Source organism: Hippoglossus hippoglossus, chromosome 12 (assembly GCF_009819705.1).
Source record: "Hippoglossus hippoglossus isolate fHipHip1 chromosome 12, fHipHip1.pri, whole genome shotgun sequence".
Lineage (NCBI taxonomy): Eukaryota > Metazoa > Chordata > Actinopteri > Pleuronectiformes > Pleuronectidae > Hippoglossus > Hippoglossus hippoglossus.
In genome coordinates, this window is record NC_047162.1 from 9,632,726 (window position 1) to 9,656,064 (window position 23,339).

The 23,339-nt window shown below is 41.8% G+C and overlaps 1 protein-coding gene and 1 long non-coding RNA gene across 7 annotated transcripts in view; one reads left to right on the forward strand and one right to left on the reverse strand.

Annotated features, from left to right (window-relative positions):
* LOC117771629 overlaps positions 1-23,339 on the forward strand; it is a 55,595-nt gene that overhangs the window by 22,858 nt on the left and 9,398 nt on the right. Inside the window, exons 2-3 of one of the 2 annotated variants that reach the window (XR_004615620.1) lie at positions 4,844-5,009; positions 15,858-15,980. This is a non-coding gene — a long non-coding RNA (uncharacterized LOC117771629). Of the gene's footprint in view, positions 1-4,843; positions 5,010-15,857; positions 15,981-23,339 lie in introns of those variants that run through there. The other variant, XR_004615621.1, reaches the window with a different exon arrangement.
* On the reverse strand, positions 9,928-22,146 carry lhx3 (LIM homeobox 3). 5 transcript variants are annotated; one of them, XM_034602211.1, is made up of 7 exons: positions 21,643-22,146; positions 21,311-21,333; positions 16,209-16,380; positions 15,877-16,079; positions 13,671-13,822; positions 12,443-12,614; positions 9,928-11,196 (listed from the first exon to the last, which is right to left on the reverse strand). In XM_034602211.1, exons 1-7 carry the CDS (start codon positions 21,693-21,695, stop codon positions 10,763-10,765), a joined length of 1,209 nt encoding a protein of 402 aa, XP_034458102.1. In that variant the 5' UTR covers positions 21,696-22,146; the 3' UTR covers positions 9,928-10,762. The 5 variants fall into 5 exon arrangements, with proteins under 5 accessions (XP_034458102.1, XP_034458099.1, XP_034458098.1 ...); XM_034602208.1 differs by lacking the exon at positions 21,643-22,146 and having other exon boundaries at positions 15,877-16,076; positions 20,968-21,581; XM_034602207.1 differs by lacking the exon at positions 21,643-22,146 and having other exon boundaries at positions 20,968-21,576.

Below are 23,339 nucleotides of genomic sequence, written 5' to 3' on the forward strand. Positions count from 1 at the left end.
GCACCAGACACTCCAGTCTATTGGATTGAGATTCATTCGCTGTTTAAGGGTCAGGGTTCGGGCCACGTGTGCGCTGCATGGCTCGCTGATCAATACCGCCGCCACACACCCTGCCTGACCCCTGCATTTAGTCACCGTAAATCCCCGAGCAACCCTTTTCTCCAGTTCGCCACCGCCCCCCCCCCCCCTCCTCTCCATCCTCCTTTTCTTTGCTTCTTGAGTCATTTAAAGAAGTGATGGAGTCAAGGGGGAGCACTTTGTAAGATCTAAATACATTTAATGTAACCAGGGATGGCCGGTTGATGGCTAATGCTCGGAGATTCAAGCGATGGCCTCGCCTCGGGAGGGACGTGCTGAGCGGGGGAGAAAGTTCAGAACGGGTTTTGATGTTGTAATCAGTGAGATGGTGACGCTTTTATACTCGACCACGACTGAACCCTTAATCTGTGAGCTTTTACATTCCCCATTGGTCAAAGGTAAAGCTGATACACTTACTAAAGGTGCAACATCACATTTGTTGACTTAGACATTTTCCCGGAGCATTTTACTGGGATTTTGGGGGCCCCAGGCAAGATGGAAGATTGGGATCGAACCGCCGATCTTCTAGCCAGTGGACGAGCCGCTCTACCTCGTCTCCTGAGCCACAACCGCAGAAACTGACCTCCCCAAAACAGAAAAAAAAACACATGATGCCAAAGTGCAGACTGTGCATACACATAAATAATGATTGTAAAGGAGTAAATCTCCCTCTCTGACACATTATACATCGTGCATTTCTAGACCTTCACCAAGCCTCTATTACAAAGCTTTCAGCAGAAAGTAGGATGGGGCCTTTTTAGTGGTTTTTTTGAAGTATTCTGTATGTAGCCAATTACAGAATTTTACAAATTGTCGTTGCTGTGGAGCATCATAATCAGCAATTATAAGGGTCCCCCTCTCGCCCCGGGGCCGCAGGTAATGGCCTGCCTATCCTGTTGCAACGCCCCTGCTACCTGGTCTATTCCAGCCTGCACAGACCAGTGAGCCCAGTGTTGTTACTCTTCAAGAATGTCTAGGCCTCTTTTTTACTGTCTCTCTCACACACACACACACACACGCGCGCGCGCGCGCAGGCACCCTCATATGCAAAAATAAAAACACTGCACATTTTGCCCTCTGCGTCCTTCACACATCCTTCAGTATTGCTCCTCATTCCATACAAAATGCAAACGCGGTGCCCCTTCACCTCCCATCGCTTCTACTCTACATACATACCTCCCTCCCTCCCTCCCCTCCATCCTTCCTTCCTTCTCTGTCTCTGCGCTGACTGTGGCAGCCGTCACGCCGCGCAGACATGTCTACCTGTCCGCGTTGATATAGTGGCGTAAGGTTCGCCTGATCACCAAGGTCAGGGACAAACAATCTATTCAATCCACTCATGATTATTAGGGGTATAAATAAATTTGGATGGGAGACTGCACCTTGAACTTTGAACCTTTACCCTCGGCTGAAATTTATCTTTTTACCATTTTTCTCCCACTGTTGCTTGGTGACGAAAGGTATCTCTTCCTCCACCTCTCCCTCTCCTGTGGTGTTTGATCCGATAATATGCAACACGTCCATTAAGCGAATGAGACGGATGCTGCTACTCTACATATATGCAATATTCACACAAACTATATACTTGATTTCAACCAAAGTGAAAATATCGGGTTGCACTATAATTCAATTCAATCCAATTTTATTTGTATAGTGCCAAATCATAATATACATAATCTCAAGGCACTTTACATAGAAGGTCAAGACCTTTTTTTTTTTATAGAGAAACCCAACAGGAAAAACTCCCTCATTAACTGGAAGAAACCCTCTAGAACCAGACTCAATGTGGGCAACCATCTGCCTCGACCGGTTGGGGTGAGCAGGGGAAAATGGGGAGGAGAGGAGAGATGGGTGGAAAAGAGGGGTAGGGGAGAGAAGAGAGAGAAAGAGAGATAGGGGGGAGGGGGAGAGAGACCAGGAACACTTGCACCATCAGGTATCAGCTCTGACCAGTTATAATTAAAACAATAACAGTGTAAAGATGTTATTGATTATTCATGATAGCAGCAACAATTTATATAATAATTAATTAATTAATAAGTATTATTGTTAATAATAATAATAGTTGTTATCCTGCAGCTCTGGAGTCAGAGATACCTGCAAAGAGAGAGAGAAAGAGAGAGAGAGAGTGACTATGGGAGGAAAAAGACACAGTTACTGACATGTATTAAAATAAATAAATGAATGTGGGGGCAGAGAGAGAGAGAGCGAGAGAGGGAGAGAAGTGCTCAGTGCATGAGTTCCCCCAGCAGCATAGCAGCATAACTAAGGGATGGTTCGGGACTCACCTGATCCAGCCCTTACTATAGGCTTTATCAAAAAGGAACGTTTTAAGTTTAGCCTAAAATGTAGAGATGGTGTCTGCCTCCCGAACCCAGAGAGGGAGCTGGTTCCACAGGAGAGGAGCCTGGTATAGATGCATAGGTAGAGTTGGACCGTTTATCAGTGAAGTGCACTAAGGTTCGACATCTGCATTAACATTTTCATTCAATTCTTAGTGTTATTCTTTGGTCAAACACTATATGCTTAAATATTAGTATAATAACCATAACTTCTATACCTCCCCCTCAACTTCAGGTGCTTCCAAATGAAGACATACGGTTATTTGTGGTAAGATGGGATGTACAGTATAGATTATGTGATGTTTCTAAAATAAACTAAACAAACAAGTTGCTATACAGGGTACTGTGATGATGATAATATTAATATTAATAATATTTTTATTTATAGAGCAACGTAGCAAAATGCATGGTTCAAAAATAAAAAAAACTACCATAAAAGAATGAAATACTAAACGTGTCACAGAAATTTAAGCATGACCATTTTCTAAAAATAATGGTTATGGTAAAATCAGGGAATATGGTAAATCCACAATCCCTATTACACTGCAAACAGTGTACTGTTTGAAAAAGAGGTTGGTTACAACTTGTCAAACGAGAAGTTGTTGTGTTTTAACTTGTCTTATACGAGAAAGATTCCTTTCAGTGTAATTGAAACATGCACGACAGGATGGATGGATTGATGTGTGTGTGTGTGTGTTTGTCTTTGTGTTTTGTACAAGTTGTACCCTGTAATGCATAAACCCTCACAGATACAGTGCTTAAGCCTAAAAACGCATCATGGAAATAACTGTAGTGCATTCATTCTCCTGTGTTAACAATAGTTCCGCAGCTCCCTCTTGTTTTTTGTCCCCTGATCCTTCCCCCCCCCCCCCCCCCCCCAGAAACCAAATTATAAAATCATCGAGAGCATGATGAGATTGCTGCTCGGTTATTAATCTTCAATAAATACATCTTGACCCGGGGATTAAGTGTGTGCCCTCTCCACCCCCTTGTCCTCTCCACCCCCGCCCCTCCTACCCCAACACACACCACCCTCACTCATCTCTCCAGAGATCCTTTGACATGAATTATGAAAAAAAAAAAGGGAAAGAAAACAACAAGCAAAGGGGTTGAGAGGCAGAGAGGGGGCCGAGAACAAATGTTCCAACCTGGATTGAGCGTTGGCAACTGATGGCGGTGACCTTGGGGCGCCCTCGGACTGAAGCGGGATTACTTCCTCTCGCTGGGAAAAGACAAATGGCGTGCTTTCGGTTGGAAATAGTCCAATAGAAATCTGAGGCCGCGTGTTAAGGCTAAATGCAACAAATGGATTTACAGACATGCTATTTGTCAGATTTATACATAGAACAATCCTAAAATCGCGGATTCAATATATTTTATACATCTTCTTAGAAATAAAACTTTAACTATAACTTAACTAATTGTGCTTTGAGAAGAAATTGACCAAAAATAGCATGGCAATGGTGTGAAAACTGAACACAATAACTGACCTCATTAATTATTTGAGGCTCCCTAAACACAACAATAGCTGTTATAGGAAGGGGATTAGTTGAGCTTTAAAGTGTCAATAAAGTTATTAAATGTCACAAAATAATCATACACTCCATTTAGGACTTGTAATTCTGAGAAATTTGCTCATTTCTTTTCTTGTAAGGAAATATGACACCATACAGGTGTTGGCTTAGTTTAGCGCAAACACTTTAGCGTGAAAACTTACATCACTTTGTTGCCCTTTGACCAAACACTGCAACCGAAAGCAGCACAGTGTGGCATTACATTTGTAGTTTCTCTGCAGTTTGGTTATATTTGCAGCGGGTGGTGGTGGTTTAGTCAAAGTTGAGCGCAAATGAGCAACCAATTAAAGCAATTGGGCCAGAGTGCATTGTGCACATAACACAATGGTGGCCTCTGTAGGTCAAAATATGGATTAAATGTTGAAGCTTTTTGAAGTAGTCAATATTTGAAGCACTTCTACTAAAGTATTTTAGAAAGAGATGGCACTTGTAACATATGAAGGTCTAAAAGTCTTAATAGTCTGGGTTCCATTCACACACCTTACAGAATAAAAGCCTATGGGGATGCTTTCTTTCTTTCTTTCTTTCTTTCTTGCAAGTTTCAAATTAAAACACCGACAAACAAACATGCATGATTTGCCCTCTGTGTCCCCCCCATCTCAACAAATGTGATCCGTGCTCACGTGCTTCAGCTCCCCTCAACTGCTGACTTCCAATACAATAATTATACTAAGTGATTCATCAGCTCCTTTAGCCAGAGATCAGAGTAGAGTGGGCACAAGGAGGACCGGCACCTCTTTGATGGTCAGATGTATCGCAGCTCCCATGGTTGGATTTCTGTTAGTCATCTAGAACCATGCGTGTAATTCCTCCACTAAATTTAATATCTCTTCTTTGTGTTTTTCTAAGTTTTGGATGCTGGAATTCTCCGTCTCCCGCTCTCTGGCTCCTCTCCTGTCCCCCGCGTCCCTTTAGCGGTGACAGCTGAGCAATGGCCTTCCCCGGTGCAGCGATAATTGAAAAGCATGATGGCTGGCTGCTGGTGAAGCGACCATCTGTGAGTCTGAGTGGTTTGGTGAGTGTTGCGGTCGTGGGCGGGGAGGTCGAGGGTTATGTGGGAGCCAGACAGCCTCCCGTGGGGAGCTGTTAACACCTCTTAGATGCCAAAGGGCCCCGCGATGGCCCTCTGCAGAGCCAAGGCTCCTAATGAGAAAAGGGGTGATTATCCCGCTGTGAGGCCACTATAAGCACGTGCTGTTATGAATCCTGACAACAGTAATAAAAAGGCAAAACACAGAGGGAATAGAGCATCAGAAATTTAAAACGTTGAGATGAATATGATAAAAAAAGTATCTGCCGTTGCCACAACAAACATTTTCTAAAGCAACTTCATTGTTGTTATCCTCCATCTACAAACCAAACCAGCAGGATTGTTCGATGGAAGATTTATAACCTATAAAAAAACAATTAATGCTGGCATGATTACTCAATTACTCAGCTGATACACAGAAAATTAATTAAATCCAGATTCAGTAATTGGGCGTTTTGGTCGTTTATCAAAAAGTAAAGGAGCTGCTTGGTTTTCCTTGTTTTTTATCATTTAAAAATCAGTAGAACAGGGGATTTCTAATTAAGACATTTTTGATTTAATAATAGTATTAAGTGATAATAGTGGGGGTGAAAAATGCAGCCGGAAATCAGTATGTGTCTCATGCGCACACTCCACAGTTAAAGCTCGTATGAAATGCTCTCATAAAAAATGACAAACATTTGAACGCAGCGTCGAGAAGAAGAGCTACGACGACGAACGCTCCTGATATGAATGTTCCCCCCCGAATGCATTTCAGTCAAGCATCGCAGACAGATTACTGGATATTGCAATCCCATTGCAAAATGAAATGAAGAGATAATTATCCGGCCTGTGGGGTAATGGCGAGGTGGAGCCGTGATGGATTTGATTAAAGTTGTCAGGGAAAACACACGCTAATGACCGTGTTGATTAGTTAGATTGCTTTAATGCGGCCGCCATTAATCTCGGGCATAAACAAAAGTATCCTGTTGGTCAAGTGCTGAGTTTGCAGTTTGTTTGCTCCTCCGTGCACCATCAAGAACACACCATGCTATGCAACGTGTACTTTCTCTTTTTAAGTTTTTGTGCTTTGTGGTTTTGGGCTGCTATTTGAAAATATGAATATTTAATTGAAAACATTCTATTGTCTATATAGAATATATTTAAGGAACTGAAATGAAACATTTTTATGCTTATTACTCTTGAATGTTTGTTTTAGTTTTTTGAAAAGGCCCAAACCAAAATCGTATCTACTAGATATGATGCACAAGTCCAACTAATCTTTCCTTCATCTTAGTTCTCTGTATCTACCTTTTACTTTTTCAATCTCTGCCTCTGCACAACCACGAGGCCTCAACCACTGGAGGATCTTATTCATTAACACTTAATTGATTGATATCTGTAACATGGATAATCCACTGTTCCCCCCCCTCCGCTACTACCTCCTCTCTTCATCCTTCCCCTGAGGTCCCAAAATGAAAAAAGAGCACGCCGCTGCCACCATGCATACATTTGCACACACGCACGCAGCCTCCCCTCCGTTGCTGCTCCATTAGGTCTGAATTGTAGCTGTGATGTGTAGGACCCAGGGGAGGTGTTATTGTCAGACCTGATTTACTCAGCACCATCTGACATAGGACTGGGGGGCTTGTGTGTGTGTGTGTGTGTGTGTGTGTGTGTGTGTGTGTGTGTGTGTGTGTGTGTGTGTGTGTGTGTGTGTGTGTGTGTGTGTGTGTGTGTGTGTGTGTGTGTGTGTGTGTGTGTGTGTGTGTGTGTGTGAGACACACACACAACAGGCGTATTGCCAGGCTTAGAGTCCTTTACAGAAAGGACAGTTAAAAGCAACAGTTTAACAGTCACTGTAAGCAATAGGCAACCCTTAGCAGTTTATGTTTCAAAATTTACACCTTATAGTCTATACCTTTTTATAATTGTTTAATATTTTGAGAACAAGTCACATCCATATTTTTTGTTTTGTATTTAAAACAATTTTTGAATAAAAAAATCCTTATACATTTCTTGGTTGTATGAAAACACCCCGTTACACCCAAAGATGTGATAAAGATGATGAACTACTATTTCTAAAATATAAATAAATAATATAATTAAAAATGAATCAGTAATTATATGGCTGTATATAATTAGTTTTAATTACATTAAATCAGTGTATTCTTCAACAATTTACTGGTTAAAGATTTGAAATTAAAAGGTCTACCTCTGAAATTACATGTCAGATTTTATTGCTCATAAATGATTAACTTTTTCGACCAATCAAAACCAATCAAGGCCAAAACATAACCCAAAACTAATGGCCGAGTCTTTTAGAAGGATACCTGTGTCCTGTTTCAAATCTTGGCGCCGAGCGACAGTAACGCGCTGCTGCCGAAGCATCATTTAACTCCCAGTGTGAAAAGGACAGAATGTTTTACCCCAAAATATTGAACTTGGTACATACGGTACCATTACAATACCAGATAAGATACCGCAGTATCGTATATCAGCATTGTCATCTTTAGCAGCTTTACACTTTAACCCCAGGACAGACTTTTATTTTGAAAAAGAATGAGGAACAATTTACCTCAGGAGCCACCGGAGCTCTTTCCCATGATTTTAATTTTTCTCATTGTTTTCCGACCATTTACTTATTTACTCATCGTGAAGCAGCCTGTGTATGGATTGTTAAAGCTAACGCCTCACTGACACCTCACCTTCTGCCGGTCTTATACAACCCATCTCACAAATTGCAACTTAATCTAATTCTTTCCTCCGAAAATGCTGGGTTTCCAACTCAATCTGGAAGAGTGGGGTGGGATAATCCCAGTTATTTGTTATAGGTGAGTTCATCCCATGGTCACCAAATTCTCACACCTGCTGCGAGGCGGAGCTCAAGGTGAGGCAAAGTGGGATCATTCACTAAGAAATGGCTTGACCTCAAATGCCATGCGGTCAACAAATCCAAAGATAATTTAGAATCCTACAAGTACACATGCAAGCATTAGTTCCCCCGTTGTTAAACAGAACCACAATTAACAGCTTAGACATTTAAACCAAGCACTTCCTGTTTGCTCTGGGTCTGCGACAAATCAGCCTGTCTGACCCCAAAAACAAACGGGCAAGTAAACTGACGGAGGCGGATATCGCAGGAGATTAACACAGCCTTCGACACTTCACTCTCACCCCCTCTCCTGTCTTCGCCAAACACTCTTTGGCTCGGGTTACGCACCTGCCGCTTTTGCGAGGCAACAGTGATACCTGCCACTCAGCTGGAAGGATTCAGCTGAGGATCCTGTCTGGTGTTCCTTTTCTTGTTCAGGGGAAACTGAGGAGCGCAGCAGGCAGCCATTAATGGCAGGGGATGCTGGGGATTATACTTCTCAGAGAAAAGGTTGGAGGACAGCTGGGTATCACCATCATGCATGTGATAGTGTACAGATCTGCCCAAACACGCATGCACAGACAAACGAAGTTGCACAATCATGCAGACCGATACTATTGCATGAACTTAGAAAACACAATAATGAAAATCCAGTCTGGGTTACTGTAAGAAAACCTCCTTAGAGATGTAAATATAAAGGGGCCATTCTAGGGTAAAGAAAAATACAATTTAGATGAAACACACTAGTGTAAACATCACTAGGATTATTTTATATTCAATTTCTGCCAATAGATCCCTTTCAACAAAATCTTACACACTGGACCTTTTTAAATGCTTTGTCTCAAATATTCTTTTTTACTTGTGCATTGATTCTGCATTAAAGAAGTGTGTATTTAGTGTAACAGTTATGAATACAATGTAAAAATATAAAATTACTATGAAGAAATCGTACTTGAAGTAGCAGATGTATAAATGCAAAGTGACCTAGTCATAGTATTGATTATAATTGGTATATATATTGTAATAGTTTATGCATTGACGTGTAAACAGCATTTTAGTAAGGCAGCTAATTCAGTTTTTTTTTTTTAAGTTTGATCCATAGGAAAGTATCAGAATTTTTAATTGATGTTTTATATTTAATTTTGTAAACTTGAAACTACAGAAATTTAATAAGCTTGATATAAAATCGAAATACCTGAAATTAACTACAATAGATTAGTAAATGTTCAGAGCTACTTTCCACCTTGGTTCACCTAAATAAACAAATTTGAAACTGTTAGGATGACTCAGTTGAGAACTTTGAGGTCTCGAGAGAGGCGTACCCACCGATAAATAATAAAAGTTGTTAAGGAGAGCCAAAGGTTTAAAATGTGACAAATGATGTAAAGCACAACTCAAAACCCTAAGTGTCTGTATGATATCACAAGCCATTCCCCGAACCAGATACATAAACATGCATCTTCGTGCACATACCACTCACACACACACACACTCAACCCCACACACACGTTTACAGTTTAATCTATTTAATTGAACCTGACTTTGAATTAACTAAACAAATGAGGAAATTCACAAGGGGCACTTGATCCCTTCTCAGCTAATGGATTGGAGATTCCTTTCCCATGGCGGCATTTGGGCAAACAAGACCCAGTAATCTCTGAATTGATGAGTTGACTCTGTCTGCATCAAATTTCTGCACTAAAGAGCTGTTGAACCCCTGATACACTGTTGGTAGTTAGCCAGGGACTCAATTTGCAGACGCAGCCGAACGGTGGGCTCGCTCTGGTTTCACTGCCAGCGCTGGGGTATGCTACAAATTAAATGTATGGGATGGATGCCGCACGTAAGACATAAGATAAATATGAAGGATTACTCTACGTGGTTTGTTGGCACGTGTTTCTTTTCTTTTACGAGAAATACCCAAATTGTAAAAAATACTTTAAAACTTTCCCTATGTTCAAAATGATGTTCTTTAAACATGCATATTACTTATTTTGGCTTATATGATGCACAGTTGAGTAATCCAGCCAAAAAGGATAGAACTCCATCTTGCTTAAGGTGACAAATTTATTAAAGTCCTGCCATTTAATCAGGAATCATCATCATTATCATCACCAGAAGGAATAAATAAGACATAAAACATTTCCCACATAAACAAACATATACATCAGACCCCGGGTGCCATAGCAGTTGGTCCTCGGGGGGGTTGTTTTCAGTAGAACAAAACGAACAAGATACATCTGAGAACACACAAATGCATAGAAGTAATTGGACCCCTAGGTACCATTTAAGACAACATCTACATTTTTGTCTATGTCCCTGTTTAAGAATGTACAAAGTCCTCACATCTGGGTTCTTATTCATGTCCAAGAAGGGGTTTGTATAAAAATAAAGTCTCCACAATGATAAACCATTATATTTATATATATGTAGACATTTGGCAACAACCAGACATTTAAAGACTCTGATCTTAGAACGGAATTCTGCACCTGAACTCACTGTAGAAAACAGATAGCAGTGGGAGGAGATGAGAATAAGAGGGTGTGAAGATCCAAATGATTGAGTCTGTACATTGTTCTGAAAAAAGCTTATTGTGGTATCTGCAAAATGAAACAATTTTGACAGATTCCTTTCTTTTTCTACACTTCTACTAGTGATGGACGACTGTTAGGCTGTAAGACTGTAAGTGCTTTTGAGGAGGGGCATATCTCTTCCCCCATTCTATCCAGATATTGAACGCTAATACCTGTAAATCAGATGTTGGTGAGATCCAAGCCAAGGATAGAAGTCTAGTCCTTAACACGATCACTGCCCATTTCCTAAAATCCAACAGAAGACACAGAAAACCAAGAAAAAAATTGTCCAATGTCTTGTCCATAACCAATCAAAACTGCCCATGGTCCACTTCGTCTAACCAGGAGGCAGGACTGGCAGGAAAGTCTGGGTATCCTCCGCTGCTGCCCGTCGAGAGGTCCGAGCTGGGTCCGTTGGCTGCCCCCATGGAGACTCTCACTGCAGGGTTGATCCCGGGCCCGCTGCCCTGCGTCATGATAGAAAGGCCGGACTCAGGGTAGACCAGGCTCGAGATGAGAGGCTGGTGCCTGGGTAGCGCCTGCAGTGACCCTGGCGACTGAGGAAGGCCGTACGGGCTGTTGGAGCGAATGTCGTGGAACTGGTCTTGAGAGGGCAGGACGCCGTGCTCCAGGGGGAAGGAGCCGTGGCTGTTGCCCCCTTGGCGGCCGACCATGCCCGGAGAGGACTCGCTGAGGCTGCTGTAAATGCCGTTGGTGTGGCCAAGCTCTGACATGGGTGGTTCATCTGTGCAAAGAGGAAAAGAAGGCAAAATTTATAAATTCCGTAAGACATTTTTGTACATTTCTTTTATTCCAGTAAAACATAACCATCTTATTTCAATGGATTTAGGACAAGTATGGCAGCAAAGTAAATCTGAACTAATAGCCTATCTCACATTATGTTCAGAGAGCCCTAAACTGAGGACTCATCACCAGACACGAGACAGGGTGCAGTTTTGTAAGTACTTTAGAATCAGCATTTACCACAGAATGAATTAAATTGATAATGTTAATGCACGTGCTCGAGCACGAAGATCGATCTCACGTGCATCAGATTCCAAGTGGCAGGTATCCAGACTACGAGGTCTGACTGCGTGGATGGTAAAAATGTAATGGACCATACCACACACGGTAGAGGGAGCAAGCACATGGCAAAAAGTGCTGCAAATAGCAAAGCACACACCAAGTTAGTGATCTAGTATATTATGAGAAGTGTAAAACATTTGTTGGTTCTTTATGGCCGAACAAATTAAAATAAGCCGGGCTGCCCCAGCTAATCAAGGTTGCTTCCCAATAGCTTGGAGAGCGTTTCCCCTCCTCAGTTACTCATTTTGAAATGAAACGTTGCACAAACCGCAGAATAAAATGCCAGGATAGAGTAAAAAAAATAAAATAAAAAAAGATTTAAAAAAGCATGTTCCTATAGCATGTTCCTTACATCATGCTAATGAGTTAGCGGTCAGCTTGCCACCAAGATCATGTTTGAACGGAAAATAACAATTAAACTTCTCCTGGCGTTGATAAACCATTTCAGGAATATATCAATCTTATCTGGAACTATACAAAACATGAATTTTGCATTTTTAACATTGCCACACATCCACCTTTTTAGCAAAGGCATTCTCCCATCTGAAAAACACATTTAATAAAAATGCCTCAATGTAGTAAGATGAGTTTACATTAATATTCTAAAGCCCTTTATGACAGCAAATGTTATAAATTGTGAAATACGATAGGCCTCTTTTTGTGGAAGACATTTTGTCCTGTCATAGTAGATGTAAACATTTAGGTGTAAATAATAAAATTACTGATGGCTGAATTCCATTTTGGCTTGTTCAGTTTCTTTCGAGGTCTTGGCCTTGTGTTTTCTGGCTCAACGACATACCGTGGTCGGGGTTAGATAAACCAACAGGGACACTTGAATTGAACAAAGCCATAATTACTGCGATGGCCTCTGTGATTGGGCTCATTGAGTGCTGTGGAGTCTTTACCTGTGAAGGACACCTCTGCGTCGCTGTCCATCCCCTCCTCCTGGATGCTGTCCTTATCAGATTTGGAGCTCCCCCGCGAACGCTTCATGTTGCGGAAGTACTGGCCCCACCTCTGCCGACCGGCGTCTTTCTTCAGCCTTTTCTCTTTAGCCCGTCTGTTCTGAAACCAAACCTGCCGGGTAGAAATACAAGATCTATTATCATGTAATGAATGTTATTATTTCCTAAAATACATTTCACTCTTTAAAACAAACTTATACATTTTTCCAAATAAGGTTTTGTAAAAGACCTTAACTATAAAAATACCCTTTTAGTTTTTAGCCCTCATGTTTCTCACACACAAGCCAAAGTCCTCTTTCCTTGATGCACATATCCTGCTTTTACGTATTAAAAAAAAAAAGTGAACTTTCAAGGACTGTCTGGACACGACTCCCCACTTGGATGAGTTCAAGTGGGGGGAACTAAAGCAGTGACACTGAACAGTAATCCTGGGACTCTGCAGCGTCCCCTGCACTAGATTTATCACTCACTTAATGAACTTCACAACAGCTACAAGTTGTAATTCCTCCGGGGGCAGACAGGTTAGTGTGCGGCTGACTTCAATTAGTCAGTACATGTATGTACTGTATCGTTTTCTTGCTTTCACATTCGAAAACATAAAATACACGTGCAGCGTATATGGTCCGAATGGAAAGTGTCTCAAATCTCACCATGCTGTCGTTTACAGTTTCTGACACAAAATGCATGAATGACCCATTTCTGTTTTAATTTCATCTCGCACACAAAATTAATCCATTTCAGTCACAAGCACAAAGAGCAGTTTTACATTCTCCTTAATGATATTCCGCCCTGAGTGTGAACCCCCCCCCCCCCCCCTTCACCCCTTCCATTTTACTGAATAATGAGAAGCATTTTAGTGGCTTCCGTCTCTACTTTTGTCCTTGCAAATAAAACAATATATATGACCACCACCCAGCGACCAGTGTGCGGCTCCTCAGCAGTGGACAATATGCGAGGGCCCCTCTTAGCATTGTTAACGAGCTTGCACTTAAACCACGCTGACTTTCGCTCGGACTTCATTTTACTCAATCTGGCCGTAAATTCCCCCCACACAACGCACTTTGTCGTACGGTGAGCTTGTGCCAGTTCAACCGCGATTGTCCCTTGATAATGAAGTCCAGACACTAATGGAATCGCCTTTAATGGATAATAATGTGCAGCCTTATACCTGCACAACTCGCATGTCCAGGCCCGTCTCTGACGATAGCTGCTCTCGAACATGGCGTGCAGGTTTGGGGGAGTTGTTGTAGGCGTTCTTCAGCGTTTCCAGCTGCTTGGCCGTGATGGTCGTTCGTGGCCTTTTTGCAGTCGAGTCTGCTTCTGAAACAATGAGCGGACGATACACAATGTGAGCTGGGATTGAACATATTCTGTTCGTATGTGAGAACTCAAGAATGCCAATTTTGCTTTTTGTCAGGAATGAAGAGAGTAATGGTCAAATAATGATTTTTCATGTGATATTTTACTTCCATATCAGTGTTTGAATTATTTGTTGTCGCTAGTATAGAGAATAAAGTGTCCCATGTAGAGACAGAGCCTATAAGATAAAATAAGAGAATCCTGTATTAGTCCCATAATAGGGAAATTTGCAGCAGCATAGGAGGCAATTGAAAAATAGACACCAGGAAAGTAATAATGAATAAACATGCAATATAAATACAATGAATTATAAAATATAACTACAATAGGATATAATATATAGAGTGAAAACTAAATATATACAGTGAGAATACAGTGAAACAGCCCATTAGCCATTGAATTGCACCAACGGAAATGAATATTGCATAGTTAATAGTGAAGTTTACTGTATCTATTAAATCAATGATAATAAAACAAAAAAATGATGTTTACTCTATAGCAACTGATGATATATAGAACCGCCTCTTAAATACACAACATTCTAATTCATCATAAATGGATAAATGTTCTTCTGCCTATAAACTAAACTCTGGCATCCTGTGCCTAATTGCATCATGTCTGCACATCTGTTGGCCAGCACAGCAAAATAAAAAAAAATTAAAAACCATCATCCAAATGGATGCTGCCCAAGTAATTGCGCCCTCTCATTAGTAAAATAAACGTGTGTGTTTTTTGCGAAAAGTTGCCGCATAAATCAGTGCTTGGTGTCGAGCAGTAAATTCAAACAAACAGATGGGGAGATAAAACTTGACCATGGCCGGGCTGTCCTGCGAGGAGCAGAGGCTGCTGGGATTTTTTTCCGTAAAGTTAATGGTGTTGGTATTAAACTGGGGATCTGATGAAAATGTGTTGTAGGCGTGTAAACAGTGTGTGGCAAAAAACATGAGCATCTGTTAACTATTTCGTGACAACACACATTCTGGTATATTTGACAGCCACAAATCAACTGAAAGAAAAACACATGCAATTGCCCTCAAATTGAGAATCTGTAGCAATAACCAGGCCCACATGAACGTAAAGAATCACGCAAAACACATATTACTTACTTGTAGGTAGATATGCCTATTAATAGTATTATGTATAGTATTGTACTGTCGTCACTGAACATCTTCTTTTGCAATCTATACTATATCTAGAATATTGTCCCTATAAGAGATGACCCCCAAATTAAATGTTACATAATTTAAAAAAGAGATGCAATAATTAACAATCCAGAAGCATATCTGAGTTATTATTGTTATTTGTGTCTTGTACATTCAGTTTTAGTACACAACTGGTACACTGCTGTTTGAGCCACATATGAGTTACTGCTAACTACCTTTACACTACTAATACATGAATTAGAGTAGGTGGCTTAAGCCTATAAACACAACCAAAATGTGCATGCACTCTAAACTTAAAAATATACCATGTGTCATTTTATTCCATTAAATCTTTTCTTTTAATTTGAAACATATCTTCAAATCATTGTAGATGAACAATTAATGCACCAATAGCATTTAGAAGCATGATATAATTATCATGTAAATAATAGGAGCACAGACACAAAGACCGTGTGTGTGTGTGTGTGTGTGTGTGTGTGTGTGTGTGTGTGTGTGTGTGTGTGTGTGTGTGTGTGTGTGTGTGTGTGTGTGTGTGTGTGTGTGTGTGTGTGTGTGTGTGTGTGTGTCCTCTGCACACGGGAACAATATGAAGAGTTATTGTAAACGGATCCATTCAGGAGCAGAGTGTAAAGCCTCTGGGCCTCCTCTTTACGCAGCTCCCCATCGATTGGGTTGCGGGCAACGATGCAATTAGCACAGGTGGGTCAGAGTTTATGGGTGACCTCATTGTCACGTCATGTATTTAACTTGACGCACAAACAGGCCATGCAGACCTTTTTGCCCCCCCCCCATCCCCCATGCGTAAAACACTGCGCATGTTGTTTTTTCTCCAGACCAGACGTACACACACACCTCTCTGTTTGGCGGTCTCGTAGTCGCCCTTGCAGACCAGCCTGCTGTCCTCCATCAGGTAGTACTCGTCCCCTGTGGCCAGTTGCCTCTTGCACACGATGCAGGCGAAGCAGTGCAGGTGGTAGACGAAGTCCTGCGCCCTCCTCACCACCTGTGTGGGCGGTATCCCCTGCTGACACGCTGCGCACTTGGTCCCGAATCTCCTTTTGGAAAATCAGAAAGTCGACATCAATAAAACCATAAATATAAATTGTATAGCTATAAAAACGGGTATTTTTGCCATAGAAAAATCGACGAAAACCATGTTGAGATGAGTCCTGGGATGTACTCACTTGAAGAAATCCTCTTTGCAGTAGACGCTGTCGCCCCTGCTGAAGCACTTGTCCGCCAGCTGAGCCTGGCAGTCGCTGCATTTCAGGCACTTGCTGTGCCACTGGCGGTCCAGCACCTTGAGGATGAAGCGGTCCACGATGTGCTGACTGCAGCCCGCGCACACTGGGATTTCTGCAGGAGACACGATGGAATCACGACATCAGTTTTCAGTCAAAATGTCGTCGTTGGGTGAATGTGCCACCGACGCGCCGAATGACATCTGAACCCCGCGTCTTGTGCGTAATGTGCGGACACTTAACATACTAATCTGCTGATGGTTGGACCTGTTCAATTATGCAAGACCCTCAATAAGCTTTGTAGCTAAAAATAAACATCAGCAGCGTGAATATTCTGTACAAAGAAATGCGTAATGATGATTTCATTTCAGATGGACACAAAATGTCTTCAATTTTGCTTTTCTTCTCTTTTTAAATATTTGAACATGTGGCCATTTTTATTTTAAAACAATCTTTAAAATAATGTACACATTTTACAGGAGTGCAAATTAAATTGACGTATAATAAAAACGATTGCAGCAAAGGTTATTTTGTACCTAATATACTGTCTCTTCTACCAACTTTCTTATAATTATTATTCACCCAGTAACATGTCTGTTATTTATCAATTAATAAAACATTAAATGTATAAACCAAAATAAAGCATAATGGCGTAAAAGCAAGGAGTGGGATCCGATTGCAAATACAATCAAACACATTCTTTATTAGCCTTGTTTAGTATATGGATAAATGCCACTATACAAGAAACGCATGTTTACCTTATGTACCTAAAATATTATTTCAATCCATCTTACATAACTTCTCACTGTCCATATTATTCTATATAACCACCACAAGCCTTGAACAGGTAAATGTATCAAAATAAACAACAATTAGGAGCTTTCTTATTCATTTAACGACTGCATTCAATTTGCAAACACTGCTGTATTTAGGCTTCAGTAAGATATAATTACAATAGTCACATTCCCACACTTAATCAATTAGTTTAAAAGCCTGTTATAGAATTATTAGAAATAAACATGGGCATCAGTGAATAACGATGCAAACAGCCATCATGGCATAAATGCATAACGTGAAGGATATAAATGACATTTATTTTCTGTGTAAATCAGATTGAGGGAAGCATGTATCGCAGGATTTAAATTATGAGAAGCTTTTCTAATCGAGGTGTAAATAACCGTCTTATAGAATTAACAGTTCATTCATTGTTAAAATGTCTGCAGTTATATGACGGATCTATGAGGCTGTCGAACAATATTCACTCAACGTAACAAACAGCCAAAGTAAAAAATAAGGATTAGCAGCTGCTGACATGTCGAGAAAGACGTTATCAGGCCTCTTTATTACTAATTAAACGAAGCTCAACCACTTCATATTCCATCCGCAGGAATCGCGTTCCCATTGTTCTGTTGTGGACAATTCATGCAACATTAACGAACCGTTTCTTCTGGCATCGCCGGCGAGCCCTGCACAGGGAGCCACGTCAAGAAACAGGTGTACCCAGCTCATCACTTATTCAACGCGCTCTGTACAAACTAGAAAACTGCGGCCTATAGTCTCCAAAAGGTACAGACCGACAAACGTGTCCGAGGCGATCTCACCGTGCAGGGCCCCACATGGAATATCAAAAAATGGAGATGCATAATCTCAATAGAAATATCTTCAAACGCGAATTCCCAGGTCAATCAAATACTCTGCTCATACAGTAGCTTGCCTGTTCAAAATGGCAGCGGAGGTGGAATCATGATTGTAGTGATCGTAAACACACACAACTTGCACAATGTGCATGTGTTCCTGTTACTCTTCAGCGTGTACAACCCTCTAAACCAGTGCGTAAAAATGCGTAAAAGTAATTTTCCATTTTACTCCTTAGTGCTGGAGTTTAGCCCGATCCATCCTCCAAAACAAATATCGAAATATGTCGACACTTAGCCGATCATATGGATAAACAAAGGTTAAAGCCTGATAAGTCGAAGTTGTAGATGCTTGATCCGAATCGAAATCTCTACGTTTGTGTGTAACTTTGGAGCAGGTCACTCCAATACCCAGCTGGTAGCCTCTCTGTTCAGAAATGACGGTGTATTGGTAAATAAAGGTAGGGTCGTGATTGTATTGATCGTGAAAATACAACAATTTAACGTGCATGTGTAATTCTTCAACATGCACGACCTTCTGAATCCATAGAACAAATGCGTAAAAAATGCGTAAAACCAATTTACCAGTTCAAAACGCTGGGGAAGCGGATTAAAGGCTGATTTATCCTCCAAAACCAAAATAGAAATAGATCGAAATTTAACCGGACATATTGGATAAACAAAATATTAAAAGCCTGGAAATGGCATTTTACAAGACTTCGAGCAACGAAATTTGCACATGGCAAAGACTGTTGCTGAGGACAGGACAATTCCCCCAAATCAACACAAATGCACAGCGGTAGCATCCATAATCCACACAGCAGTGATGATACGGACACGCGCATGGAACATCATCAGCAGAGTGAACGAGTCCAACAGTCAACACTTTGAAGGCCCACTGAAAGACGCCATGCTCCAACATGTATGGTCATGTTATGATGACTCTGTACAAATCAATATCGGGAAAGATAAACAATGCAAAAACAGGATGAATCGATCATATCTTTGCTCTTGGTTACCTTTCCGTAGCTGCTCACTTTGGGACAGCAGAGCGAGGAGCATCTCCGTGTTGTTCTGTGCCTCTTTTGGAGAGTTGCGCTCACCGTGTCCGTCCATCGCGCATGACGCTCACATTCACGCAAATCCCCCTCGTCTTTGGACGGTTTACCCACAAACACACGCCGTCAGTATTTTTGTCGTAGAGCGAGCAAAAAAGCTCACCGGTGAGCGGTGTGGAGTTTTGCAACGCGGGGCTGTTGGAGCCCTGGTCAGGATTATACGAGCTGCACCGTTTCCATGGGCGACAGGGAGATAGATTAACATCACCTGCCTACCGAGGGCTACCTTACCCGGAAGAGGAAAAAACAGGAGGTGAGGAGGGGGAGGCAAATAGGAGGTTCAGTGTTGGGTGGTAACGCTACTCGGGGACGCGTTACTTTATTGTATACCATTACTTTTCAGACAAGGGGACGTCAAAAAAGATATTTAGTTCCTTTAACTCCACTTTTCATTTGTGGACTGAATTTGAATTATTACAAATCCACTTTTCTTCAACTATGAAATGACTAACGTTGTATTCATAATATTATTTTGCCTATTGTCATTATATTGAGCACAAGAGGGAATTACTTTTTTACTTCTTAAAAAGGCACATTTGTGCAATCACGGTTTTGTAAACTACGAGAGCCACACACCGCACATTGCTTTTGGAAAAAGGAGAAGAGACATTTCCACGCATCAGACTATATCAACTGTTTCTATATTGCTTTATCTGGGAGGACGTAAATTGTTTCGAGTTAGAAACCAAGCAACCCCTGCGCCTTTAGGCACAACATCAACAGGCTGATATCAATGACCCCCGTGTGGAAACTGCACCATGATGGACACGACTAAAATTACAAATCACAAACCAGAAAAACTGGGCCCAATGATGTTGTTGGTTTATTCTGTAAAGTAGTATTTTCATGGCAATCCATTTTCATATCGATTTCAGGAGTGTCGTGCGTAAAGACTGGGGCCTGGGGAAACGCTACATCTTGTTTCGAAGCTTGTTTGGTTTGTTCTTTTCTGTCAGGAATTTATTTATTGATTGCGTTTCTTTGAAAAATGAAAATACCATCGGGCCTTAAATTCTTCTTCTTTTATAAATGCTCTATTCTATAATATATTTGCTCGTATTTCCACACTCGGTAGCATCTTATAATTCCATTATTATTGTTCGAATAACAAGAAACTTACTTTGATTATAAATAAGTCGTTTCAATGATCTTCTATCTCTCTCTCACACACACACCCACACACACCCACACCCACACGTACACACGTACACACGTACACACGTATGAAGTGTTGCAGCAGAGTGCTCAAAGTATTTATTTAGGGGAGAGATTGGCTGTTCAATAACATGTTGATCGGGCCAACACCCCAATAAATTTTATTGACACTGATCCTTGGCACAAAAGAGCGTCTGGGGAAATCACGGGTAGTGCCACAGCCACGCGCGCCGCTGATGAATCTAAAATCAATGTCCTATTTGCCTGTATTTCAGGAGTATATGAAAAGCGTTTTGGAGAAGGCTGCTGGGGTCCACGGGTGCCCCCTCTTTACTTCTCAGCTTTGTAATAATTTTTATGTCGTATTGATCGCTTTACTTTTGAGGGGGGAGAGGCCGACAGTAATGCGACAACAAAGCGATAAAATGACCATCAGAGTAAGGGTCAGTGCGTTAGAGAAAGACGCAGAAGAAAATCTCGTTTTTTTTCCATATGAAATTGTAAATTTAATTAATTTCAAATTCTCATTTATCTCCAAGAAGCATTTTTTTCAAAGTCAATCTAACATTAAATTAAAATAGGTCTTATTTTGCGTAAAGAGACCTCAGCCTGTCAAGCAGAACTGCGCAAAAGCTTAATCCAGAAACAGGCCAAACTTATCAAAATGGAATCCTCCCTTTTATCCTTGAATGCCACTAAATATTTAGATCAACAAGTTGGCTCTTTATCGAAAGCGTAAAATGGCGTCACTATTCCAGGCCCCACCACCTCCACCTTTTCCCTCAGGTGTCCCACCTGTCAGGGCAGGAATGTGACACCTGTTGGTGGGGGAGCAGCTCCGGCTCGCCTGCTTGCAGTCTGTCGTCCGCGGGTGGGTCCCTCCGTCCGGGTGGGCGCACGGTCTCCCCTCCACACATCCGCCCTCTGTGCGCCCTGGCTGCCTGCGCTCCCGTGACAACCGCGGGGCAGCATGTGCGAAATGACAGCACGCGCATAACATCTGTTGGTGTGACTCTTTTGCGACAATGAAGGCTCATTACAGATTCATAACGTCTCCCACACGCAGCGCAAAAGAAGCGCATCCAAACAGCCTGGGTTAAATGATACAAGGGGGGGGGGTTCTTGCAACTTCTAAAACCTGCATTTTCCCCATTTGGACAGCTCCAAACCACAAACCCAACATATGTGTGAAAGCTTTTTTGCAGGGCTGTGTGTGTTTTCCCACAATATAACACAAGCACTTCCCTGTGTCCGTTTCACGCTTGTCAAGAGTTCACACAGCAAAACAAGAGCCACCTCCCGTCATGCTGCGCTGATTCGCTTGTGGCCCATTATCCTCTATTTCACGCCTTATTGTGGCCCATTCACGGACCCCGGGGCGTCAATTAAAGCGTATTGCTCTCTTTCCCCAAATCATAACACACAGTGAAAATGAGTCAAACTGCGGATCTTACCTTGGCCTGAACGTACCGAGAGAAATTCCCGGTGCTCTGACAACTTGACCCCGGGTGTTCGAGCCACATATTTTGGAGATGTTCCGATGATCCAAGAGGTAGAGACGCACGACTTTACTAAAATTGAATGAAGAAAAAAAAAGTCTAACCAGCTACTGAATTGGAGACGGATTTAAAAGCCGCACTTCCCCCGGTGATTTATCCTCTGGAGAGTGAGTCGAGCTCTGTTCGATGGAAGCTGGATTTGTGGAAAACGCAGGAAAGCACCTCCGTGGACCTTCCTCCTCTTGTCAGCCGCCCAGGACGCAAACTTTGAATATTCATGAAGTTTGATTCTTTGATTCCCTGTTGATGAAGCTTGTCGAGATGAGGTGGAGGGAGAAGTGTGTGACCATTGACCACCTGACTGACTGACTGACTGTCTGTCTGTCTGACTGACTGAGAGTCCGGCAGCCTGCGTCTTCACCTCGACTTGAAGTAAAGCGGCGGTCAGCGCTGCCTCTGTCCAGGGTGCTGAACGGAGGAGGAGGAGGAGGAGGAGGAGGAGGGGGGGGGGGGGGGGGGTCTCTAAACGGGCTGGAGGCGTGTGTGCTGCTCCTATATCCCGCGTATACACTCACACACACGCACCCTCCCCCCTCTTTGCTCCTTATCTTGTGCTGTGTTGCACGTGTCCGTCTTTCAAGGCGCACAATGGGGCAATTGGGCTCCGCTCACGGGACATTGTTGTCCTGCGTTTCCATCGCTGCGTCTCTCTTTTGTTTGGGGTAAAAATAGACCGCATCGCATTAATGACACAAGTGGACGGAGCGTGCGTGCCGTTACGTTAGTCGAGCTGGTGTTATAAAGGGTAAATGATGAATAGACAATATTATTGACATATATTCGTTTAAAATGCCGTTTTACGTTAAAAAGAGGAAAGTTCAGAAAAAAAAGTGTTTTTTCCATCAAAATTTTTAGAAGGGTCTACCTATAGATTTAGGAATATGACCATTACGCAGACAATAATATAAGCTATAAGTAATAATAATTAAACTAATAAACACAAACAAATGATACTACAAGTGTTTTTTGATTGTTTGAGATGCTGTAATAAATGAAAATAGAAAAGTTCACAATTTCTTTTCAATTCTAGATTTAGGAATATGACAACCATTACGCAGAATATAATTTATGTGATTGATCAAGGTAGAGAAAAAAACCTGTCAAATGCAGAAATGCCCAAAAAATCTAAATCTTATTTGTGTTTCTTGTAAATTTGCATCTCCAACACGCGCTTGCGCACAGCCGGGGCGCACTATTTTGGCTACGTGCCATGCGCCCCCGTCCCTCTGACACTGTGCCAATTACCAACACAACGCACCAAACTCCTCTGACGTAGTCCTACAGCTTTGATTCAATTGTACTCGCCCAGCACGCACACGGGCCCACGAGTGGTGTAAGCCAATTAGACCTCTGCTGTTCATTAGTCCACTCAGGACAATTAGCCTCCCAAACTTGGAAATCAACCATCTCATCTTTTTTCCCTTTTCTTTTCTCATTATACCTCTCCTACTTGACACCCTCTCCTCCGTCCATCCAGCAATTCCACTACACACACCCTTAAAAACAAAAAAACAAAAAAATCAATGTCCAGTGGATGGTTGTTTTCATGGATGTTTGTGTTTTTGTGGCCAGTAATCTCTGGTCAACAAGCCAGTGTGGATCTTTAGG

Bases quoted from the DNA above. Each gene is read 5' to 3' on its own strand.
- lhx3 (XM_034602207.1), bottom strand. From the start codon at position 21,172: ATGTTATGCGCGTGCTGTCATTTCGCACATGCTGCCCCGCGGTTGTCA. The intron at 16,080-16,208 runs GTGAGTACATCC...ATTTTCCAAAAG, and splicing joins TGCAAAGAGGATTTCTTCAA to GAGATTCGGGACCAAGTGCG. The intron at 12,615-13,670 runs GTATAAGGCTGC...TCTACCCGGCAG, and splicing joins TGGACATGCGAGTTGTGCAG to GTTTGGTTTCAGAACAGACG.